Source organism: Mytilus californianus, unplaced genomic scaffold, assembly GCF_021869535.1.
Source record: "Mytilus californianus isolate M0D057914Y unplaced genomic scaffold, xbMytCali1.0.p SCAF_4, whole genome shotgun sequence".
NCBI classification, from domain to species: Eukaryota; Metazoa; Mollusca; class Bivalvia; order Mytilida; family Mytilidae; genus Mytilus; species Mytilus californianus.
The window spans coordinates 63,886,060-63,908,054 of NW_026262690.1; the positions used below are offsets into that span (position 1 = coordinate 63,886,060).

General features: G+C 32.2%; 1 protein-coding gene across 6 annotated transcripts in view; it reads right to left on the minus strand.

Moving 5' to 3' along the window:
- Positions 1 to 21,744, minus strand: part of LOC127738294 (uncharacterized) — a 46,652-nt gene extending 24,908 nt beyond the window's left edge. Inside the window, exons 1-8 of one of the 6 annotated variants that reach the window (XM_052249489.1) lie at positions 20,559 to 20,616; positions 18,274 to 19,696; positions 16,673 to 16,711; positions 16,005 to 16,052; positions 15,296 to 15,337; positions 13,011 to 13,199; positions 8,080 to 9,354; positions 5,721 to 7,716 (exon numbers count right to left, since the gene is read on the minus strand). In XM_052249489.1, the coding sequence (XP_052105449.1) occupies positions 7,265 to 7,716; positions 8,080 to 9,354; positions 13,011 to 13,199; positions 15,296 to 15,337; positions 16,005 to 16,052; positions 16,673 to 16,711; positions 18,274 to 19,690 (3,462 nt within the window). In that variant the 5' untranslated portion in view covers positions 19,691 to 19,696; positions 20,559 to 20,616 and the 3' untranslated portion in view covers positions 5,721 to 7,264. Of the gene's footprint in view, positions 1 to 5,720; positions 7,717 to 8,079; positions 9,355 to 13,010; positions 13,200 to 15,295; positions 15,338 to 16,004; positions 16,053 to 16,672; positions 16,712 to 18,273; positions 19,697 to 20,558; positions 20,620 to 21,550 lie in introns of those variants that run through there. The other 5 variants (XM_052249491.1, XM_052249488.1, XM_052249490.1 and 2 more) reach the window with 5 other exon arrangements.
- Positions 21,745 to 21,995: the final 251 nt, after the last annotated feature.

The window sequence follows — 21,995 nt, forward strand, 5'->3', positions numbered from 1 at the left end:
TGATCTATACGATGTGTCTGCGTCTAAACTAACTTATGACATTTATACCACGTCTTAGATTGTGGTATAACATCTATGTCGTCTGTCTGCTAAGTACCGAACGTGACCTATTCCTGAATATGACTGTTATACTGAGAGTGAATTTACATTGTTATACGACGTGTCTCGGTATTTTGTACATCCAACATTTATGTATTTATTTTTGATGTTTTTGTTATGGTATCTGTTGAATAATGTGTTATGTCGTATCGTTTGTTGTCCAAATAATTATAAAATTGCCTTTCAATACCATCTTTGTCATATTCCCGAATATGACTGTTATACTGAATGTGAATTTGCATTGCTGTGCGGCGTGTCTCGGTGTTTTGTACATCCAACATTAATGGATTTATTTTGATGTTTCTGTTATGGTTTCGGTTGGATAATCTGTTATGTCTTATCGTTTGTAGTCAAAATAATTATAAAATTGCCTTTCCATACCATCATTGGCATGTAAATTGTTTGGACGAATATTGTGAAAATAATTGTATAATGTTCGAGATTGTATGTTAGTTACGTAAGCGCGTCACTGTTTTTGATATCCTATGGTGTTTTTCTTTGATGGAATATGTTCGTTGTTGTTCTGTGGTTTGCATGTTGTGTCGACTATTATATTATTTGTCTGTGCGTTTCTTTTTTATGAATGTTCTTGCGTGTGTTTGTGCTGTATTTCTGTCACGTAGTGTTTAAGCGATATTTTTTAACATTGTTATAAAGCGGGAGGTTTGGCATGCCATGAAATCAGGTTCAACCCACCATTTTTTCTTAAAATGTCCAGTACCAAGTAAGGAATATGGCAGTTGTTATCAAATAGTTCGTTTCTATGTATGTTGGCGTTTGTTTTTGTTTCACTTCGGTGTTCCTGTTGTTCATTTGTTTTCCTCTTATAGTTGATGTGTTTCCCTCGGTTTTGGTTTGTAACCCGGATTTGTTTTCTCTCAATCCATCTATGACTTTTGAACACCGGTATACTACTGTTGCCTTTATTTATAAAACTTATACACGATGCTTATAACCACCAAACATAGATCAAGTTTGAATTTTGGTGGCATCACTTTCGCCGTTCTTGAGTTATGTCCCTTTGTAAATTGAAAAATTGCAGAATTTGCCGTATATTTTCATGCGGGGGCATCTGCGTCCCATGGACACATTCTTCATTTATTTTTTGTTTCTAATTGGTATTTACCCCTAATAACATTCTGTTCCTATGAAAGAGAGTCAGTGAAATCCGAGTTACGAACGACAAAAGAGTGTTTATTCATGAAGATAAAACAAGGTTTTATGTTGTGATTGTTGGGTACAAGATTCCTTTCATTGATGCAACTAATAAAGTTCGACTGTTTACAGCAGACGTCACGGTAAATGAAAGGCTCGAAAAGTTCGAAATACATTTACTATCCAATGGAAAGGTCCTGGATGATATATGCAAAGATTTCAAAGGAATAAAAATGATTCCAAATGGCGACAGAAACATCGTAGAATTTTCTGGAACTGCTTGGATTGTAGCAGTTGCAAAACAGCAAATGAATGACGCCCTTCAGAAAGTAGCAGAAGTACCGATTTGTGGATCTTCGCCTGAAAAGATAGCGTTTCTTCAAACGCCTGTTGTAAAATTAGAATTGGATAATCTACTGACACAGACGGACGACTTCACACTAAGATCTATGACAAACGGGATGATTTCAACTTCCCAATTATCAATTTCCCATTTCGCTGCAGTACCATACCCTCTGCTCCGTCGTATGGTGTGTACATATCTCAATTGATACGTTATGCTCGTACATGTTCACACTATACTGACTTCATATACAGGAGTGTGCTCCTTACGTAGAAACTGCTTCAACAGAGGTATGAGGAGGAAAGATTAAAAATGACACTCCGTAAATTTTATGGACACCATCACGAATTGGTTGATCTATACGATAATCTACTGAAGGAAAATTGAATTCTTTATGCATGGAAATCAAAAAAAGGACAACACATTAGTGATGTATTCTTTGCAGAAAACTTCGGCTCAGAGTGCAACACATTTAGTCGAAGACTCATTAGTGGGAGTTTCCATTGATGTTGATACACAACCTGATAAAAAAGAGAAGAATAAGGAGGTAGAGCATATCAGAAAAAGAAAGGTGGCCATGTCAATATTGCGACAACTGACAATAACAAAATAATAATATTCGCAATTCCGAAAAACAATGCAATAGTGATTGAAGAGCACGTCAAAATATTCCACAAATATCCGGACAAGAAGGTACGTGGTACAACAAATATCAGCACAAAAAAAAGTCAGACAATAACAACAACAATAGTCGGCAATATAACCGATCTTGATAACGACGTGATTGTATGCAGTTCTAGTAGATCACTTGAACTCAGTTGTGGTGTTGTACATAACATCGTAGATGTAAATTGATATAAACAAGTCTAAATTGAAAACAACGTTCAAACCTATGATTGCGTTGAATAAAAACCGCAATTTGTATACGTGTGCATGCAAAACAAATTTCTTGGTAGAGTGGTCTAAATACAGCATAAACAACATTTTCCAAAAGACCAAAAAAGTGAAAAAGTATATTTAAACAAAACGCATTTGACTAGCAGGTCGAACAACGGATGTTCTTAAACCCTGCTGACTGCCATGGCGATTGCCAAATAAACAGATCACCAGATGTAACAAAATTGATCTTAACTATTAATTTAATACCAAACAGAAAACAATAAACTTGCGGAAAAGATGGTATACCGCAAAATGAGGTGCAGAAATTTGTACACCATATCCGGATTTCGACAATTAATGTCTCTTCAGTGATGTTAGGAATCGAAACGGTATTTGGAAGGCCATATAATTTTACTCAATAAATTGATATATATATATATATATATATAAACTATCGTACCAATTTTTGAGTTCACGCCACTTGTTTCTGGTATCATCAGATACGAAAACACGAATAACAATACAAAAGAAATTAATAGGAATTCAACATGGTCTGTGCATAACATATGTGTAGTTATAATTTTTTTTCTTACATAAGACAATTTTTACACAACCTATATGTTTTACTGGTTTTTCATTTGGTGTGGGGTTCACTTTCAATGGAGAATATATGTTGTTAAATACGTAATTGCTGAATACGTATAACTTATTTTAAAATACATGAAAGTTTTCTTTTTTCAGCTGGTGTTGAAATCCAAAAAGAATGCAAGGATAACCTTTCAAAGAAGCCAAACAAGCAACTTGATGAAGATGAAGTTTTTGTAGCTCTGCGGGCAAGCTGAAAGGCAAACTGGTCGCCCATGTAGGAAGTAAATCATTGGCAAATGATCATGAGGAAGAAAACAAATCTCTTGTGAGAGTTGTGCAGGAGGCCATGAGAAAGACACAAGAAAAGAATTTTACAAGCTTTGCGATACCTGCATTATACACAGGTCATTCTGGGTTTCCCGTTAAACAAGTCACAGAGTGGATAGTGGAGGCCATTGACAACTTTCTTCAATCACATGGTAAACAGACTAGCCTTCAGAACATTTATCTCTGTGATATCCAGAAGACTACTGTGGACAGTTTTGTAACGACTTTAAGAAAGTATTATAGCCTAACTTATGAGAGATGAAATTTATTCTTTATGATAATTTTGATTGAAATAAAATGCAATTTGAATTGTTTATATAACCATAAACGTGAACATGTTTGGAAAAGATATTAGCATTTTCTTCTGATTATTTTAGGTAAAAGTATAGTATGAGCAAAATAATACCGACCATTTCAACAAAATAATGGGAAATATTTATTTATCATTGCATTTTGCAACCTTAACATTATTGCCGAGTTAATTTTTATGGCTAGTCTCAACTGACAGCCTTTTTTAAAATAAAATTTATGGTAGCTCTTCTTATTTGCAGCATATTGATTCTAAAACAGTGGCGTTACGGCTTACAAAAACACATTTTTCGAACTAAATATCATATGAAATAAGTTTTTTTTAATAAGGCTTTAAAGTCAGAAAAAATTGTATCATATTAAAAGTGATGATTATGTGGCTAACACAAATAGAAACCGTAGTCATATATTTTTAAATTCACATCTGATAAATTTTAATTGGACAATGACATCACCGAATTAAACTTATCACCAAGTTTGTACTTACATGAGCAATACGACGGGTGCCACACTTGAAGCAGGATCTGCTTTCCCTTACGGAGCACCTGAGATTATCTCCGGTTTTTTTGGTGGGGTTCGTGTTATTCAGTCGTTGATTTTCTATGTTGTGTTTTGTGAATTGCTGTTTGTCGTTTGGTTGTTTTTCGTTCTTTTTTTACCATGACGTTGTCAGTTTGCCATCGACTTATGAGTTTGAATATCGCTTTGGTATCTTTCGCCTCTCTTTAACAATTGGGCTTCGGTTTTCTTGGTTGTGCAAACGTTTTTTTTAAATAAGGGCTTCTGCAAAACGACGTGGATTTTGTGTCAAATATTCCAATAAACAAAAACGTAAATAGCACGAACATAAGTTTCATAAATAGAAACGAAGTCAAAATGTCATAATTGTCTTGACCTTCTTTTAGGTGTGATTACTTACATGAATGCTAAATGTTTCATGACATACACGTCACTATGACATAACGTAAAAGATCTACCCAAATCTTCAAAAATTTTGAAGAACAAAAACCATAAAGATACTTTTTTAAAACAACTGACGAAATTCCCACATAAGCAAGGTCCATGAAAATGAGGCGGAATTAAACAACGTTTTTATTTGTATTCAATCCTCCCTCTGTTAATATTGACCAGTGGAAAAAAAAGATGTGTAGATGAATATGCAATAAAAATCCGTTCAGAAAACTAGACAAAGACGACCCTTCCTCCTATGCACGAACGAATAGTTCCACAAACATTAGATTTAGCTAACAGTGGTGTTGCAGTACAACTTCAAATGGTTGTCTGTATGATAGATTTCGTTGCACCGCCATTACTATGATTTATTTGATAATGAACAACATTTTAGTTGTTGTTCCTTTCAAGTTCCGTAGGTCAAGACAAGAAGTAAAACTGTGAATGTTAGTGATACAACAAAAGCAGTTAGCCGGACACACCATGTACCCTGCATGCCTTATATTACAAAAACGGACAAATTTCAACAACCCATCATTTGTGACAATTTCAAAGAAAATCAATATCCTTATACTATGCACATCTTTCTCTTTCATATATGTCCTATCATCCTACATAATATAAAGTTCTAGCTTCAGAACTGTTGGAGGACAAACTATGTACCATATATAGGACGGACAGTCGGACAGGGGTTAAAAACTATGCCCGCAACATTATGTTACGGAGGCATAAAAACCTGACTATATGATATGTCTTTTGTGGATCAGTGATGTAAACTTTGCACATTTCTGTATGAATTTAAAAAAACCGAAGTCTAAGTAAATGGGGATCTCAAAATGATCATGCTTAAAGCAGGATTTTGCTTAAAGCAGGATTTGACCAGGTTTGTCTATTAAGTTTTAAATAGTCTTTGTGGGAATTATTTTTGTTTGCCATCATCTATACTGAGCTTTTTGAATGGTGAGCTAATTTTATCATCATGGTTGACACCCAGACGCCGTGAGAAATGTTTTATTTTGTTGTTTTTTGGTGTTGAACGTTTGTATTGTTTATTCATCTAAAACAAAAATATATTTGAAATGATTTTATTTGTAGTAGAATACTGAAGAACTGATACATACAATATGGAAACCGATAATGTTGAAAAATAATAAATTTTTATCCAAAATAAAAATAAAACAAAAATGAGTCAATTTTTGTGCACACGACGCGTGGTTCTGGCATAAATTTCATTAGGTATGGTCGGCCAAAGATATAGATCCCTCGAGTACAAATAAAATCCAGTGGGACTAACTAGAACGATCAGTCGATACCTTTCTAAGTCAGCTTTGCCTGAAAGAATTTTAACTTTTATTTTTCTTACATACACTTAATATATGAATTTCAAATTTACAGACGAAATTTATCATTTAAATCTTGCCAGTACCAGCGCATTGGCAGACAACAAACAGATCTTTAGTTTTTTATTATGTTTGTTAGGCAAAAAAAGCTGAACATTGTAATATTGTATTTGGCATTATTAATAACTGCATTGCGATAACTAAAAAGCTAATTGCATTCATTTTTTTTAGGACTTTGAGGGTCATATATTTACAAATTGTTATCAATATTTGGAGGTCCTTAAGCTAATGTCGAAATGTTGAAATTTGTTTTTAATCTTTATTGTAATTCAAGACAAACAAGGTAATGGTTATTTGTGATATATGTCATGCGATTTGATCTTTCTTTATTGGGTGTTTGTTGGGCAACAAAAGCTTAACCTTTTTTGCATTCCACCGAAAACCATTATAAAATAAACGGCCGTAATATTGTATGTGGCATTATTCATTTGTTTTATTTTGAAAACTTATTTCATTCTAATTTCTTTTGGACCTTAATGTTCATATATGTACAAATTAAGACTATTAAGAATATATGGAAGTGCTTAAGCTTATGTCGATGCCAAAAAGGATCAGCCGACTTTATTGTAAATTAAGATAACCACAGTCAGGTAATGGTTATGAACTTGTGATTAATGTCATGCGTTTTGATCTTAGTTTTATTTGGATAGCTCTCGGAAAAAAAAAGCTTCGAAAACCATTTTAAAATAAACGGCTGTAATTTTGAATGCGACATTATTAATAAGAGCATTGATTAAACAAAAAGCTAATTTCATTCATATTTCTTCGGGACCTTTTGGGCAATATATTATATACACATTAAGACTATAATGAATACGTGGATGTGCTTTAGCAACTGTCGATGCCAAAAAGGATCAGCCGATATAATTTTCTGTTAATCTTTATTGTATATCAAGATAAATACAGCCAGGAAATGGTTACTTCTGATTAATGTCCTGCAAATTGATCTTAGTTCTTTTTTGGGTGTTTGATGGACAACAAAAACTAAACTTTTCTTGCGTTCCTCCGAAAACCATTTTAAAAATAAACGGCTGTAACATTGCGTGTGACATTACCAATTACTGCACAAATTAGACAAAAAGCTTATTTCTATCATATATCTTTGGGACCTTTTGGGCAATATATATATATACAAATAAAAACTATAATGAAAATGTGGAGGTGCTTTAACTACTGTCGATACCAAAATGGATCAACGGATTAAATTTGCTGTTTATCTATTGTATAACAAGACATATAAAGTCTTCAGTTTTTTCACAAAGTTGTCAACAGCACTTGGGTTCTTATCACACAGATAAATCTTTTGAATGCTTGTTTTACTTCCAGTGCGCTTCAGATACATACTTAAAGCCTCCACGATCCAGTCAGTAGATTTTGTTACCGGATATTCATTATTTCCACAACATAATGCTGGCATGGCAATACTCTTACTTTTCTTTTCTTCTGCTTTTTCTAGAGATGAAGTAATTAGCTTGATGAAATTCTTCTTTCCATCATTCTCATTAGATTCTTTGACATTTTCCCATTTTTCACCAGGTATGTGGACAACCATTCTAAAGTTGGTGAGTTTCCCAGATGAACTGCAAAATACCTCGTCTTTATCCAATTCCTTCATTGGTTTTGATTGAAGGTAGGTGTTACATTCCAACTTTATTTTGTCTCCGCCTGTCAAGAAGATTAAAAACGTACCTTTAAGTTTATATTAAAAAAAATATTCCGGAAAGTTTAAATTGGTTTATGGTTCTGGTATTTTGATGGGGGAATGCAACCAGTTCTATAGTTATCATACTTAAAAATAATTGAAATTCAACTTTAAGTTTCTAGATTTTAGAAATAATTTAAAATGGATTTTTGCTATTTACACGCGTCATTTAAGAGTAAGAGCAAATGCTGATCGGTTCATAGACGGGATAATGTGTCGACACAGGGTAAAATGTTTGCCTGTGAATTGTAGCATTTTTTTTGTAATATCAATATCATTAGACAATTCAACTGTTAAAATCGTATACATAATCTTCAATTAAGTACCTTTTTGTACAAGGTCATGGCCTACACCAATACCCAGTTTCAAATTTTTGTCAGAGCTGCACACAAGGACATTTGAATCAAGATCTGTAATATCACCGAACAATGTTGTTATAGTTTGACCTGTCTCAGTACAGAAATGTGCTGTACAACGGACACTTCCATGGGGATATCTGACAAATAATTTGATATGATCTGCGATAGCCTCTACAGTTGACTGTGGTATGGCGTAAATTATAATTCTACTGTCAGATATTCGAACTTCTACTGTATTGCCTTTCTTTTTTCTGACTTCTTGCAACTCCTTGTCAAGTTCTCCAGGTGGTGTTTCTTTTCCAACGTCAACTTTTGCTATTGACGCTTTCACAGTTTTGACTGCTTTTTCACCTTCTGTTTTAGAAAACGCGTAAATAATAATTTTTTTATCTTTTTCAAATTCAACTGCACATTTTATACCTCTGTTTCTAAATTCCTTTTCTAATTCTTTCTGAACTGGTTTTCTCTGAAAGAATTGAAATCTTTCATTTTCAATATCTTTGACAACGAGAGTTACTTTTGTTTTTAGTGTATCAAAAATTTTCTGCTTAGCTGATGCTACAATTGCTGCAGTTCCTGAATATTCAATATTACCGTTTGCAAAATCTGGAACAATTTTAATGGATGTGTATTCGTTTCTTATACTTTCCATTACATTTCCTACTGATAACAAACGTATTTCGTGATTTTCTAACCTTTCCCGGACTGTGACGGAGTCTGTAAGGAGGTTGATGTGATTTACCAAAGATTTATAAGGAATCCGGTAGCCAACTACTACTATGCTAAATCTGTTTCCATTGATAGTTATCATAGCTTTTTCCCTGTCCTGACCATCAACTGGATGAACGCTTTTCTTGATTAAGTCCCATTGGTTTGGATCTATTATATATTCTTTAACTAGTAATGTTTCAAAGAACTGTAATACTTCTCTTTCAATATGTATACCCCATACTCTAGCTTTCTTCTGAAAATCTTTCATATCTGAAGTAAGGTTCGAAGCTATTTGTAGAGAACGCTTATCTGGTTTCACAGAAGACCAGTCTATTTTAGCTGAGAATATGCTTAAGCGAGTTTCTAGAACATCTTTGCTAATATTTGAAGCTGTAATGAAAGCTAATTTGTTTTCATCTAATTTAGAAATCACTTTGACTTTGGGAGCAATTTGTCCTTTTGGATAATGAGCTTTTACATTTATGTCGTGATCCTTCAGCTTGTGTCGTCTGATGCAAACATCCTTAACAGCTGTAACGAATTTGTAAAATCATAATGTTTATATATATATGTATATAATAGACCACAACACTACTTGGTCTAGGGAAGATAGACTCGCTCGGGGAAAAATTAAAAACTTTGGCACCAAATGGGATCAATGAAAAGGTGTAGTTCTAATTCGAGCAGTACTTTTCATTTGGGTTATATTACATATTAATACGCAGTCTCTGTTGCTATTCTTTAACCTTTGTCAACTCTAATATTCTAGAATTATACCAGTTTAAATCGCAGGGTGCTATTCATTTGAGATGTATAAGTACGAAGCCACGTTCAATTACTTAACCTTTGTCAAAATTATTTTTTTAATCATTATCAAACTGCTATTTTTCTGGGATGTGTAAATACGCAGCCTCTGTTGTAATTACTTTACCGTCGTCAAATTTGAAATTTGAGTATTATACCAGCTCAAATCGGTCAGTGCTGTTCATTGGGAATGTATTTCTTAGCAGTCTTTTTTGTAATATCTTACCTTTCGTTACCTGTGAAATTTTAGAAATGTACCAGTTCATATCGCACATTACTATTTTTGTTAGAAGCATATCTAAGCAGTTTCTGTTGTAAATACCTAACCTACGCCTTTTTTAAAATTTTAGGTTGCACTTTGTAAATACAGCTGTTTCTCAAACCACGCCTCTTTTGGGGAGATATATAATATTCATAGATATGTTAATTTGATAATGTACTGGTTCCCATTTATGATCTCTGTGTTTCATCTCATAGAGACATCACTTGGGAATGTAACCAGTTCAGAAAAACATGGTAGCGCCTAAATTTTAATTCTTAGGAGGTCCAAATATAAAGGTAAGGGTTGTATAGCATTTTAGTATAAGTTTAAACTCATAGAAGTTCAGGGCATATAAATGTTGAAAATATGCCGCACAGCCCTATATTTTGACCTTTGAATAAAATAGTAGTGCATATAAACTTTCCGTTCTGGGATATTATTTTTCACGAAACTTCATAGTAAAAGTGTCACAGTTTTAGCCGCAAGGGGAGTTCCTATGGGAAATTGCATTGTCTATATTTACAGAATTGCAACCTATATAGGGTTAAAAAATAGAAGATACAGAATTTCACAAAATCTGGTTTATCGCAGAGATTTTACTCAAATATGAAGTTTTATAAATATTTCATGAAGATTGAGAAATCCTGAGCCTTAACTATGATGACTCAGCATAAATTCACAGTTTACAGTATGCATGGTTTACTTAAGGCCCTGAATTCAAAATAAATTCATAATATATGCCTATTTGTGATTTAAATTGTTAAGAAGTGCTTATATTTACTCTTCGCAGTCATTGCAACTCATTGATCCTTCCTAAATAATTTTGTTGGGTTATTTTTATCCTGTCGATAACCCAAAAGTAAGCCGTAACACTTAAATGTGTTTTTTTGTGACCGCGGCATTAAAAAGTACAAGCTAGAATTACAAAAAGACCTCAATAAAACTTACAATAGTGTGTTCTATCCTAAATATATACTAAATATTCCACCTTGCTAAAAACAGGGAAAATATTTAGGAAATGTGAGGCCCCAAGGGGCAAAAAACAGAAAAAAATGCCTACCCTGGGTCATAAAACAGATAATTTAACTTGTAAATGCTATGCTTTTATTATTTTCAAGGTCTTTTGTAAACAAAACAATAACTGTGCTGGAAAGTTATGCAAAAATAAAATGTAAGCAGTCATTTCTATCAAGCTTTTATTGAATTTATGCACCAGACTGATATCTTCTTAAATACAATTTTGCAAATATGGCTTTGTTTAGACACTTCTAGTTCATACATTAACTAACTTATGTTAGTTATATGGTTAGAGATGATACTGTTGTGACAAGAATTCTTAACTGACCATTTGAGACAGAAATTGTGAACTTTCATTGACAAATAGGCATACAGTAAGATGTGGATTGGAGACACAGGCAGGATTGGATACTTTGTATAATCTTGAATGTTGGAATGTTTAACTGCTAAACAATACATTTATAGTATTCTAAAATGCTTTCAATTTGTTATCAGAATAGTGTCAAACATGTTTTAGACATTTCATGTCAGAAAACATGCACATAGGGTAAGCTGGCAATAATTAAAGTCTTGTTTTCAAATTCTTTAAAAAACTGAAACAGGGGTAGGGGTGTAAAATGTACTGTAAAAGGAAACTTAGAGTATATGCAGTGATTTCCTTAAGGCTATAATTCTGATAAATAAATATTGTTGTGAGAAAAAATGTTTTTAGAAGGTTTTCTATTTGAATAAATGTTTGTATAGGTTGCACTTTGTAAATACAGCTGTTTCTCAAACCACGCCTCTTTTGGGGAGTTATATAATATTCATAGATATGTTAATTTGATAATGTACTGGTTCCCATTTATGATCTCTGTGTTTCATCTCATAGAGACATCACTTGGGAATGTAACCAGTACAGAAAAACATGGTAGCGCCTAAATTTTAATTCTTAGGAGGTCCAAATATGAAGGTAATGGTTGCATAGCATTTTAGTATAAGTTTAAACTCATAGAAGTTCAGGGCATATAAATGTTGAAAATATGCCGCACAGCCCTATATTTTGACCTTTGAATAAAATAGTAGTGCATACAAACTTTCCGTTCTGGGATATTATTTTTCACGAAACTTCATAGTAAAAGTGTCACAGTTTTAGCCGCAAGGGGAGTTCCTATGGGAAATTGCATTGTCTATATTTACAGAATTGCAACCTATAGAATTGTACAATCGTTGTTACTGTATAAAGTTAAAGATAGTTATATTTAAATCAGAATAGATCGATATGATTCATTTCACATCATAATCATACTGATGAAGGATATCTGTTATCCCAAATATTTATAGATAATTACATTTAATGTTTCCTTTTTTTAATATTGGTGTTGTTTTGTACACTTTTTAGACGTTTATATATATATATATATTAATGAAATGTTAAAACAAGTCGTGTACAGATTCGTATATTCATAAAAAACACAAAAAATCAGGTTCTACTTATATATGAAAACATTTGTTGATATCTTTTTCCTGATTTGTATTCCATTTTGGCTGAAAGACGTTTATTTTCATTGTGAAAAATAGTATCACTAATAGAAAAGTATCGGTTAAACTTATCTAATATTATCGTAGATTATTTTCAGATCAACCATACCGTAAGTTATTTTATTATTGTATTTTAATCAATAGCAATGAAAGTTCAATTTACAAGAACGTACATGAGTCTACAATCTAAAGAAACGCCTGAAATAATCGAATATTATAGGCTGAATCTTACCACATATACATAAAACCTAGTGTACTAGTTTACTGCTTTCCAATTAATTGTACAAGTCATATATGACTTTTAAAATGAGTATAGTGATAAGTTGTAACTCTTTACTTTATCCCAATAAGTTAAGCGGTGTTGCAAATGTTAAATTCACTCGAAAAATGTGCTCATTTAGGATTATTGTAACGTATGAAGGGAATTGGCAAACTCAACGCTGGCTGAATCAATTATTTACGATTTAGAATACCCAGCACCACAAGTATAAAATAAGCGATAAAATTAACATGAAATATTTCGCTTCTTTGCCACTGATTTTAACATATTTTTAAAACTATATTGAAGGCAATAACAACTTACCTTGAGAATTTGTAAAAACTACAATACACCATCCTTCATCAATATTGATATCAATTTCCTTGACTATACTTCCTCCAGAGAGATCCTTGTTACTGAAATAATCCCTTACATCATTTTCTGTTATTTTACTTTCACAGAAACCGTCGATTAGAATACTGCAAGTCTCTCCATCTGTCGTCGACGACATGGCTTTTGTTATAAACGAAAAAAATATTGAATTGTTAGAGGTTAATATCAAGAAAAAGTTATGGACTTTTAATTTTTTTTTTATTTGACCGGTTACTTATAATTATCTTATATTTGTTTTGTATGGAGATTCAGTTTTTGTGTATTTACTGTCATTACACGACGCACAATTCGATGAGCTCTATTCATTACTTTTAAGACTCGCTCAATTTAGGGCCTGTCATACTGTATTGACATTTTTGGTTGCCTGTCTATTGTAAAAGACGGTGTCTTGACATATAGATGTCTTCATGTTTTTTTTTTTACATCAGGTTGCTCTCTGTTAGACGTACTTCACATCTCGATTTATCAATATCATAAATACAAACGTTTAAAAAAAAACGTAAAATAAACGGATAGAGAAAAAAATGCAAAATAAAGGTTGCTGCTGCTCGTTATAAATTAAAACAACAAGTAAAACTCTTTGAGAAAAGATAAAGAGATACAAAGGGAGCAATCAAAAATCAGAGGTAAAAGTAGGACAGTTAACATCATTGAAACATGAACCAGGCAAAACGACGCAGAAGAATAGTAAAAAAACTAAACTAAACAGAAGCCTGAAGATTGAGTTTCACTAACCCAATCAAGTAAATCCTGACAGGTAACAGCAAATAGCTCTGGAAAACATATCAACTTGGAAATTTATACTTGCTCTGCATGCTGGATTTTACTACAGAAATACGTAAAGTTTACAATAGGAAAATTGTAGACAACGATTTTGTTGTTAAGTTTCATTTCAAACTGTAAATTTCTAGGTATATTTCAAAGCATGAGGTAGACCTTGTTGTAATTGTGGTATCTTTCATCTTTAGTTAATCTATTTGGATTTTTTTTATTAAACTACTCTACAACCATTTTAGTGAAAAGACATCCTCTACTTTAAAGTAATGAAGGTTATTTTAAGGATATATTATTCAGGTGTAAATTTGACCAACTTACTCACGAAATGAATAAAGCCAGAGGGACTTTATGTTAAAATGTGATAGAAATACCGAGTTTACACATATATAAAAACTCCTTAAAATATTACATTTATAACATATAGTAATAATATACATAAAACACAAATTACGCCAAGATCAATTTTTTTTAGCAACAATAACGAAATTAGTTCTCTTATGTAGGAATTCCTACACGTGGCGTCATAAAACGGGTCCATATATATGTATACTCTGTATGCAAATTAGGGGGGGGGGGGGGGGGGCCTTAAAATAAAATGCTAGAACTTTTCTTCAGAAACTTTGCCAAAATGTAGTTTATATAATATCATTTCTTTATAATATGATGAAAGTAATCACGGAGCCTTTTCATACTACGGGGTTGTGCAAAATTATACAGGGAAAAACCCAAGGTAAAAAAAAAGGGAAAAAAAAAGGAAAAAAAAACCACGTGAAGAATGCTCCTATAATGCGCATTCAGAAGAAAACAAATAATAAGTCACGGAGCTTCTTTACTTGCAACATAAAATAATAGTTTAATTTACGGTGCAGTCTAAATCTAAAATTAGATCATCTGAGTGATTTTCTCTAATGCGGGGGGGGGGGGGGATCTCTTATATGGCTTAGTTTGAAAAACAATTATGTCAAACATAAAATATTCTGTATTTGTAAAAACAGCCGTTATAATACGATACAAAAATTAAATTTGTCAATTTAGATGAAAATTTTCAAATGAAATGCATTCCTCTTTACAAATTTGCATTTTCCTTACAGATTTAGACACATTTCACAATCCAAGATGGCAATAGACACCAGCAACACCAAGTTTGTGATAGAACCATGGTATTTTGAAATAATAGCATTAATAGACATTAAATTGTGTTAGCCGTTTCAATCTTATGGACTTATAAAGCCTGCCCTGCAAATAAAACGAATAAGTCGGCGAGAAGATGGACACAGTTCGTTTCTGAAGTAATGTCGTTTATAAGTCCAAGAAAAAAATCAAACGCCACTAGAAATAACAAGTATCAAACAAAAGATGCATAAAATATGGTAAGTTGATAATTTAAAATAAATAGCCACTTAATACGTAAAAAATCTTACAGAAACAACCAAACTTACCATTTTCGTGATTGATATCATCACCATAATCTGAACTGAAATCTGAAGAAGCAAGAAATGCATGAACTTTTGTATAACCCGTTTGTTTGTTACAATAACCAATACATATAATGCTTACATGTTTGCATTGCAAACTTCTTTCAACAGAATAATAAAAGTATCTAAATCGTGCTCAATTGTTTTCTGTGTAGATATTCCTGTTAATCCTAATAACAAAATACACCCACTCGACTTTTGTTCTTTGCACGAGATACTCATAAATTTATAATCATATTTCTCCCTTTTCGATTTGGAATAAATGCATATATAAAATTTCACAGATTTCTGTACCTTATACGATCTTATACAGTGGTCATATTGGAAAACTGACATAATTAATTTTTTATAAAAATGACACATTTTCGCTATATGACTATTATAATTGTTTCCGTGTATTTTCTATATGTTTCCGTTTTGTCAATATAACGGAACTATAACACCTGTCATACAAATGGGAGGTCTAGCTAGCTATAGAACCAGGTATTACCAACCATTTCTTCGGAAAATGCCTGTACCAAGTCACGAATATGACAGTTGTTTTTCACTCGTTCCGTTGGTTGATAAAGTTTTATTTTGTCAGTTTTGATGGACTTCCCCCTTTTTGAATTTACCTTGGACTTCGGTATTTTTTTAACCTTTTTTTATAGGAAAGAGTAAAACATTTACAGACCCCATTCTTCTTCAGAATCTGTAAGTTCTTTTTCTTCACCGAATAAATCTAAAAATAAATAAATATCAAGACTGTTGACGTATGTATACATGTACTCAACATCTTTAATTCATATACAATGTATATGATATTACATATAGACATATCAAAATACTTGTCTATTCATGAAGTATCAGACTTAACAATATTGTAAACTTAAAAATGTTTACAAATTTATAAAAAGAGGGGTGAGGGTGTTCCATTTAATTAAGCTGGTGTTCCCATATAAAACTGAAATTTCGAACTTCATTTTAAACTCACAAGTTCCTTAAACATGTCACAGAAGCTACGAAAAAATGTAAACAAGCGTTTAAAAAGTCCTTAAAAGAAAGTTTGCATTTGGAGACCAGGCTACCATCCATGAACTGTACGAAAAGTACAGATAAGACCCCGATAAAGCCTGGCTCGATCTTCACACTTTCTGTTATAAATAGATTTTTTGGCCAAAGTCATATCCTGTAGGGTTGTAGTGTCGAACAACGTAGCACATATGGTAAATTCGTCTTATTTCAGGCAATGATTTTTTATTAGGGGAGGGGGTGGGGTCGGGTGATACTGACTTAATTAATGCACATTAGTTAATAGACTCTTTCACTTTCACACATTTGATGATTAATTGTAATGCTTACCGTTTTCCTCAACAATATCTGTCTCCTCTTCTGGATTGCCTAAATATATACATAAATGAAATATCATTTAATATATATAATATATAGATATAAGAAGATGTGGGTATGAGTGCCAATGAGACAACTCTCCATGGAAGTGAAAATTTATAAAAGTAAACCATTATAGGTCAAAGTACGGTCTTCAACACGGAGCCTTGGCTCACACCGAACAGTAAGCTATAAAGGGCCCCAAAAAATTACTAGTGTAAAACCATTCAAACGGGAAAACCAACGGTCTAATCTATATAAAAAACGAGAAACGAGAAACACTTCAAACGACAACTACTGAACATCAGATTCCTGACTTAGGACAGGTGCAAACAAATGCAGCGGGTTTAAACGTTTTAATGGTACCAAACCTTCACCCTTTTTCTGAAACAATAGTGTAACATCACAACATAGAAAGACACACTATAAAATATCAACTGAAATAGTTTAACTCAATCAAAGGACATATTAACACCAGTGAACATACACTGAACAAATAAATTTGACCTATGATACAATGTAAATATAAAATAAATGAACTAAGGGAAGAATAATAAAAGTAACATGTTATACCGCTATGAAATGTTAAACAATTTAAGGAAAACAATCTGCTCGAACAAAAATATCAGCCATTTGCAATTACTTTAAACACATGTAAATGAAAGTTATTTTGTTGTTAGGTATACGTGTACAGTTCAAATAGAGAAAGGAAATATTTTTACAAAATAAATAATTTTGATGTTCATAGTACTAAGTGAAAATTTATAGTAATACCAAACACTTATCAAAGCTGGTATATAGACCAGATATAACCCTGAATAACATTAAATAACTAAAAAGCATTACAATTAGTATCAACAGGTCAAATAAACAAGAAAGTACGATTTGAGAGTACTCGCAGTTACTGACAGCTAGATAAAAGCCAAAAACAATTAATAATAAAAAAAATCATGCATTAGAGACTAAAATCAACTAAAACACATCCAGGGATTTAGTATTTTAACGTCATGGACAGTCAAAGAAGACATGACTTGTGCAATGCCAAAAATAAATTTATCGACAGGCAGTAGGATGGTTAGTTTAACCTCTTTATAGATCAAAATGAACGTGGGTGTGTCTTTATACATCCCGTTTGAAAAGAATACAAAGTTAATAAAGCTTAAATACTTGATTCTGTAAACCAAAAATATCTTAAAAATCATTTAATTGTGAACAAATCTTTTATTGGCACGAAGGACAATATTTACTTTGACCATGGACAACTGATATTGTACGAGATTAATCTTTTGGTTAAATGTTACTTTTTTTTTAAAATATATTATGTCAAACAGATTTGCTTTTTGTGAATTAACACACTAGTGCAAGTGAAATGTCTGTGGTTGAATATTAGTAAATCAATTTTATATTTTTAATTGGACGAAATTCTTTATATTTATGTTAAATACATAAATTGCATGAAATTAAACAAGAAAAATTAACACGAAATATTCTTGCAATTAGAAATTGTTAATTATTTTTTTTATCATCTATTATTATTTTTTTTAATGAATCATTTACATTAAATATAATTTTACCTGTTACACAGTTCAATGATTCAATCTTAACTTCTTCTGTGAAATGTTTCTTATTCAGCAGAATGTGAATATAGACATCCGAATCTTTAATGCTTTGTAAAGATTTTAATCTACCATTGCCCATACTGGTAAATCGTATTTCTGTAACATCACCAGAGGATTTACCCTTAAGAACAGCAGACACCCGTAAAGAAGAATCATTTATAATATTCTCCTTGAAATCTTTCAAGGTTACTTGAAGAATTTTATTCCCTCTCGTATTTACTAGTACTATTTCTGTTTTTGGTGGATATGCATTTGTAGCTGAAATTTCAGCATGATGTTTAATCATTTTCTGAAGATCTTTTCCTTTTAGTATGCGTAAGTCATCTCTTGTGGTTACATTTGAAAAACCAATTTGGCTACCAACTCTAGGAGTTTCATCGTATTTGGCTTGTATCAAATCTTCAAATCTTTGGTTTATAACTGGAGTAAGGTTAAGAAATCCTGCTGAATTCTGAGAAAGACATGATTGCTCAAGGAAAATGTTTGCATCTGACAATCTATTCTTGAATTCTTCAAGTTCCTGTTTCTGGTTCGTCAGAACTGTTTCTTTATTTTTTGAAATCGTGCGGTTCGTCTCCAACAACTCATCCCTTCTCTTCTCTAACAACTTAATACTCTCGTTAAAAAAAGAACTAATTTCAAATTCCGCTGAAATAGTTTGCTTTGTGACATCATATGCTTCACTATCTATTCTCTTTTGGAGTCTCGTTATCTGAACTTGTTTTTCATTTAGCTTTTCTGCTTTTACGAGAAGACGGTCTCTTTCCTCTACAAACTGGTCTTTGATATCTGTTGGAGTATGTTCTGTCTTGTCAGAGTGATCAACCATCCAGCATGTGGCACACACAGCCTTTTTACAGCTATCCCCTGTACAGTACACTTCTAATGGTTTGTTTTTATGTCCATCTCTACTACATAGAACCTCATGTCGAAAATGAGATGGATCTTTTATTTCATTAATGCTTACAACTATGTGAGTTTTCCATTTTTTATTTCTTTCATGACTTTTGATGCAGCCGCCACATAAAAAGTTTTCACAATCGTGACACCAGAATTCGGCCTTGTTTTCATCGCACATGTCACACTCTACTTTTGATGACTGGCAAAACTTCGTGTAGAAGGAAACAAGATCTTTTCGGGTGAAATCAATCTGATATGTTTCCAATGATTCATCGGGTGTTTTAAATTTATCATGACATCTTGGGCACGTAAGGAGATTGTTTTTTAAAAGCTTCTTCAAACAGGTCGAACATAGAGTATGCAGGCATGGTAAAACTCTTGGTATATGGCTCTCTTCATCAAACTGTGTTTTACAATACAAACATTGAAGGCGTTTTTCTTCTAAACTTCCATAATCCCCTCCCTCTGCCATGTCTTACTAGAAGAAAGGATAATATTTTGATTGACTCAATAAAGAAACAAATATACTTTCACTATATGATACAAGTCATTAAAATAATTAAATTTCCTGTAATATAAAGTGTTTGTAGAAACTCATTATAGAAGTCGTTATATTTCATGTTTCTTTCTCCGAACCTTACTAAAAGTAATTTTTAAGCTTTATATAAGTAATGTAGTATTTTTGGAGGAAATGTGTTCGGATTATTTACTTTTCCATATATGCTTTAATAATTTGCTGCTAATATAATTTACATGCTCTTCGACATCGTACTTTATTTGGCCTTTTAACCTTTTTTTATTCGAGCGAAAACGAATTATAATGCTTGTTGTAAACTTCCATCTATTTGCTATTTCAAAATCCATTGAGAAAAATGTTATCTTATTTGTGCAGATGGTTTTATTAAATGTATTTTTAATCAATGATCTCAATACCCTTCAATTCAAAGTAGCCTGTCATATGGTTTAAAAATAGAAACATTAACTCAACAATATGTCAGACGTTAAAATCGTGTTTATTTAAGCATTTTATTAGACTATGTATCAAATTACCCCCAATTTATGCAATATGCACATTTCGAAAATGTTTTAGAAAATAAGATTTTGAAAAATGAGCAAGAAAGTTATAACGATAGATAGTATTTTTAAGTTATAAGTTGAAGTGTCAGCCAGGACAAATAGCAAAAGCAAATAATGGATTTCTAATTGTTTGTAAGGAACGAAACAATGTAATAACATATAATAATATCAACATTTAAACATGAAAATAAACGAAAAAACCTTGATGTAGTTACAAAATTAGTCAATAATAATTCTAGATTTCTATTTTAAATGTTACTTACCATAACCTACATGGACTCTGACTAAATCAAAATGCGGAAGTAAGATTATATTCGCTCCGTGCAAATCTGGGACCGTATTTATTTATAGATTAAAAAGATCCCATAGATTTTCAGAAAGTTTGTGGTAATCGGAAATCAATAATAACGAGAGCATCATTGCAGAAAGTATGTAAATTGTTTAAATTTGAACAAGTAAAATTACACTTGCAGGAAATGTTAGAAAAACAAATCTTTTTATGTATTATATTGTATTTGGGACGGCACAACAACTAAAGATAAAATCAACTATGTGATCTAGAAACATAAATTAGTATGACTTTGAAGGTGCTACAGCCGACAAACATAGATAAGATAAAAAGTCGATCGTTTAGGGAATAAACAAAATTTGTATCGCATTTCTGAAGAAACAAAACGTGCGCATGAGGAGTAACAGAAACATTATCAACGGTCGAAAAATGGTTGTCATGTGTTGTTTGTGGAAAAAAAAAACCCAACATCTGGCTTTGGCTTCCACTTGATGTGCAGAGCTCGTAAGATGAATATATAGTTTATGTTAAAAATTTACTAAGCACCGGCGTGTCTCATATAAGACAGAATCATGATTTTGGGGTGAATTTACGTATGTGCAGATGTAAACACACCTTTTGTCTTATTAGTTCTTTGGTCTATCATTTACCTGTAAGAAACCATTATGTTACCTTTAACTGTCCAATACTTTTAAGAATAACCCTCCTCTTTCTTAAAAATATTGGTCAGCTGAAGGTAGAATAATTGATTTTTACAGGTAAATGATAGTTCAAGGACTGAAAAAAATCCATCAATTCACACAATTTGAAAAAAAAAAATGACAACAAAAGAACAAATAACAATAACACTATTCTTTTTCTTAATAAGGTCACCTGTCAATACAATAATTTTATCACATCAAGACGGTTTCTTGAAGAAAAAAAAAACAACTTTTAAATTGATTTTAACACTGCCAGCGTCCATACTTATTTCCCAGCCATTTTTCTCATGTTTTGGGTTGTCTCCTTCAGCACCATTTGGTTTGACAATGCTCGTTGTAAGTTTCATTTCTGTACTTTTAGGTATTTCTTTTTGCACAAGATTTTGTATATCCTCGTCCGTCTTTGGATATAAAAATCGACATCTGTGTTACTCTCATTCTTCTTAACATCATTTTCAGCTACAATGAAAATGAAAAAAACATTATGCTTCTAACGCTTGATAGATCATGCCGCAGTACGAGGACTACAAAGAAATAACTTTATTATCACAATTAGGAGAAATCGTTCATCTGAATTAGATGTTTTACCAAGTTTTGATTTGCAATCCACAGATTGTTCCTTTGACAAAATACTGAGCTAATTAAGAATTTGATCAACAACCTAAACCTCAGCCTGTGTACAGAGTGCAAATCGAGAACTTGCTTCATGA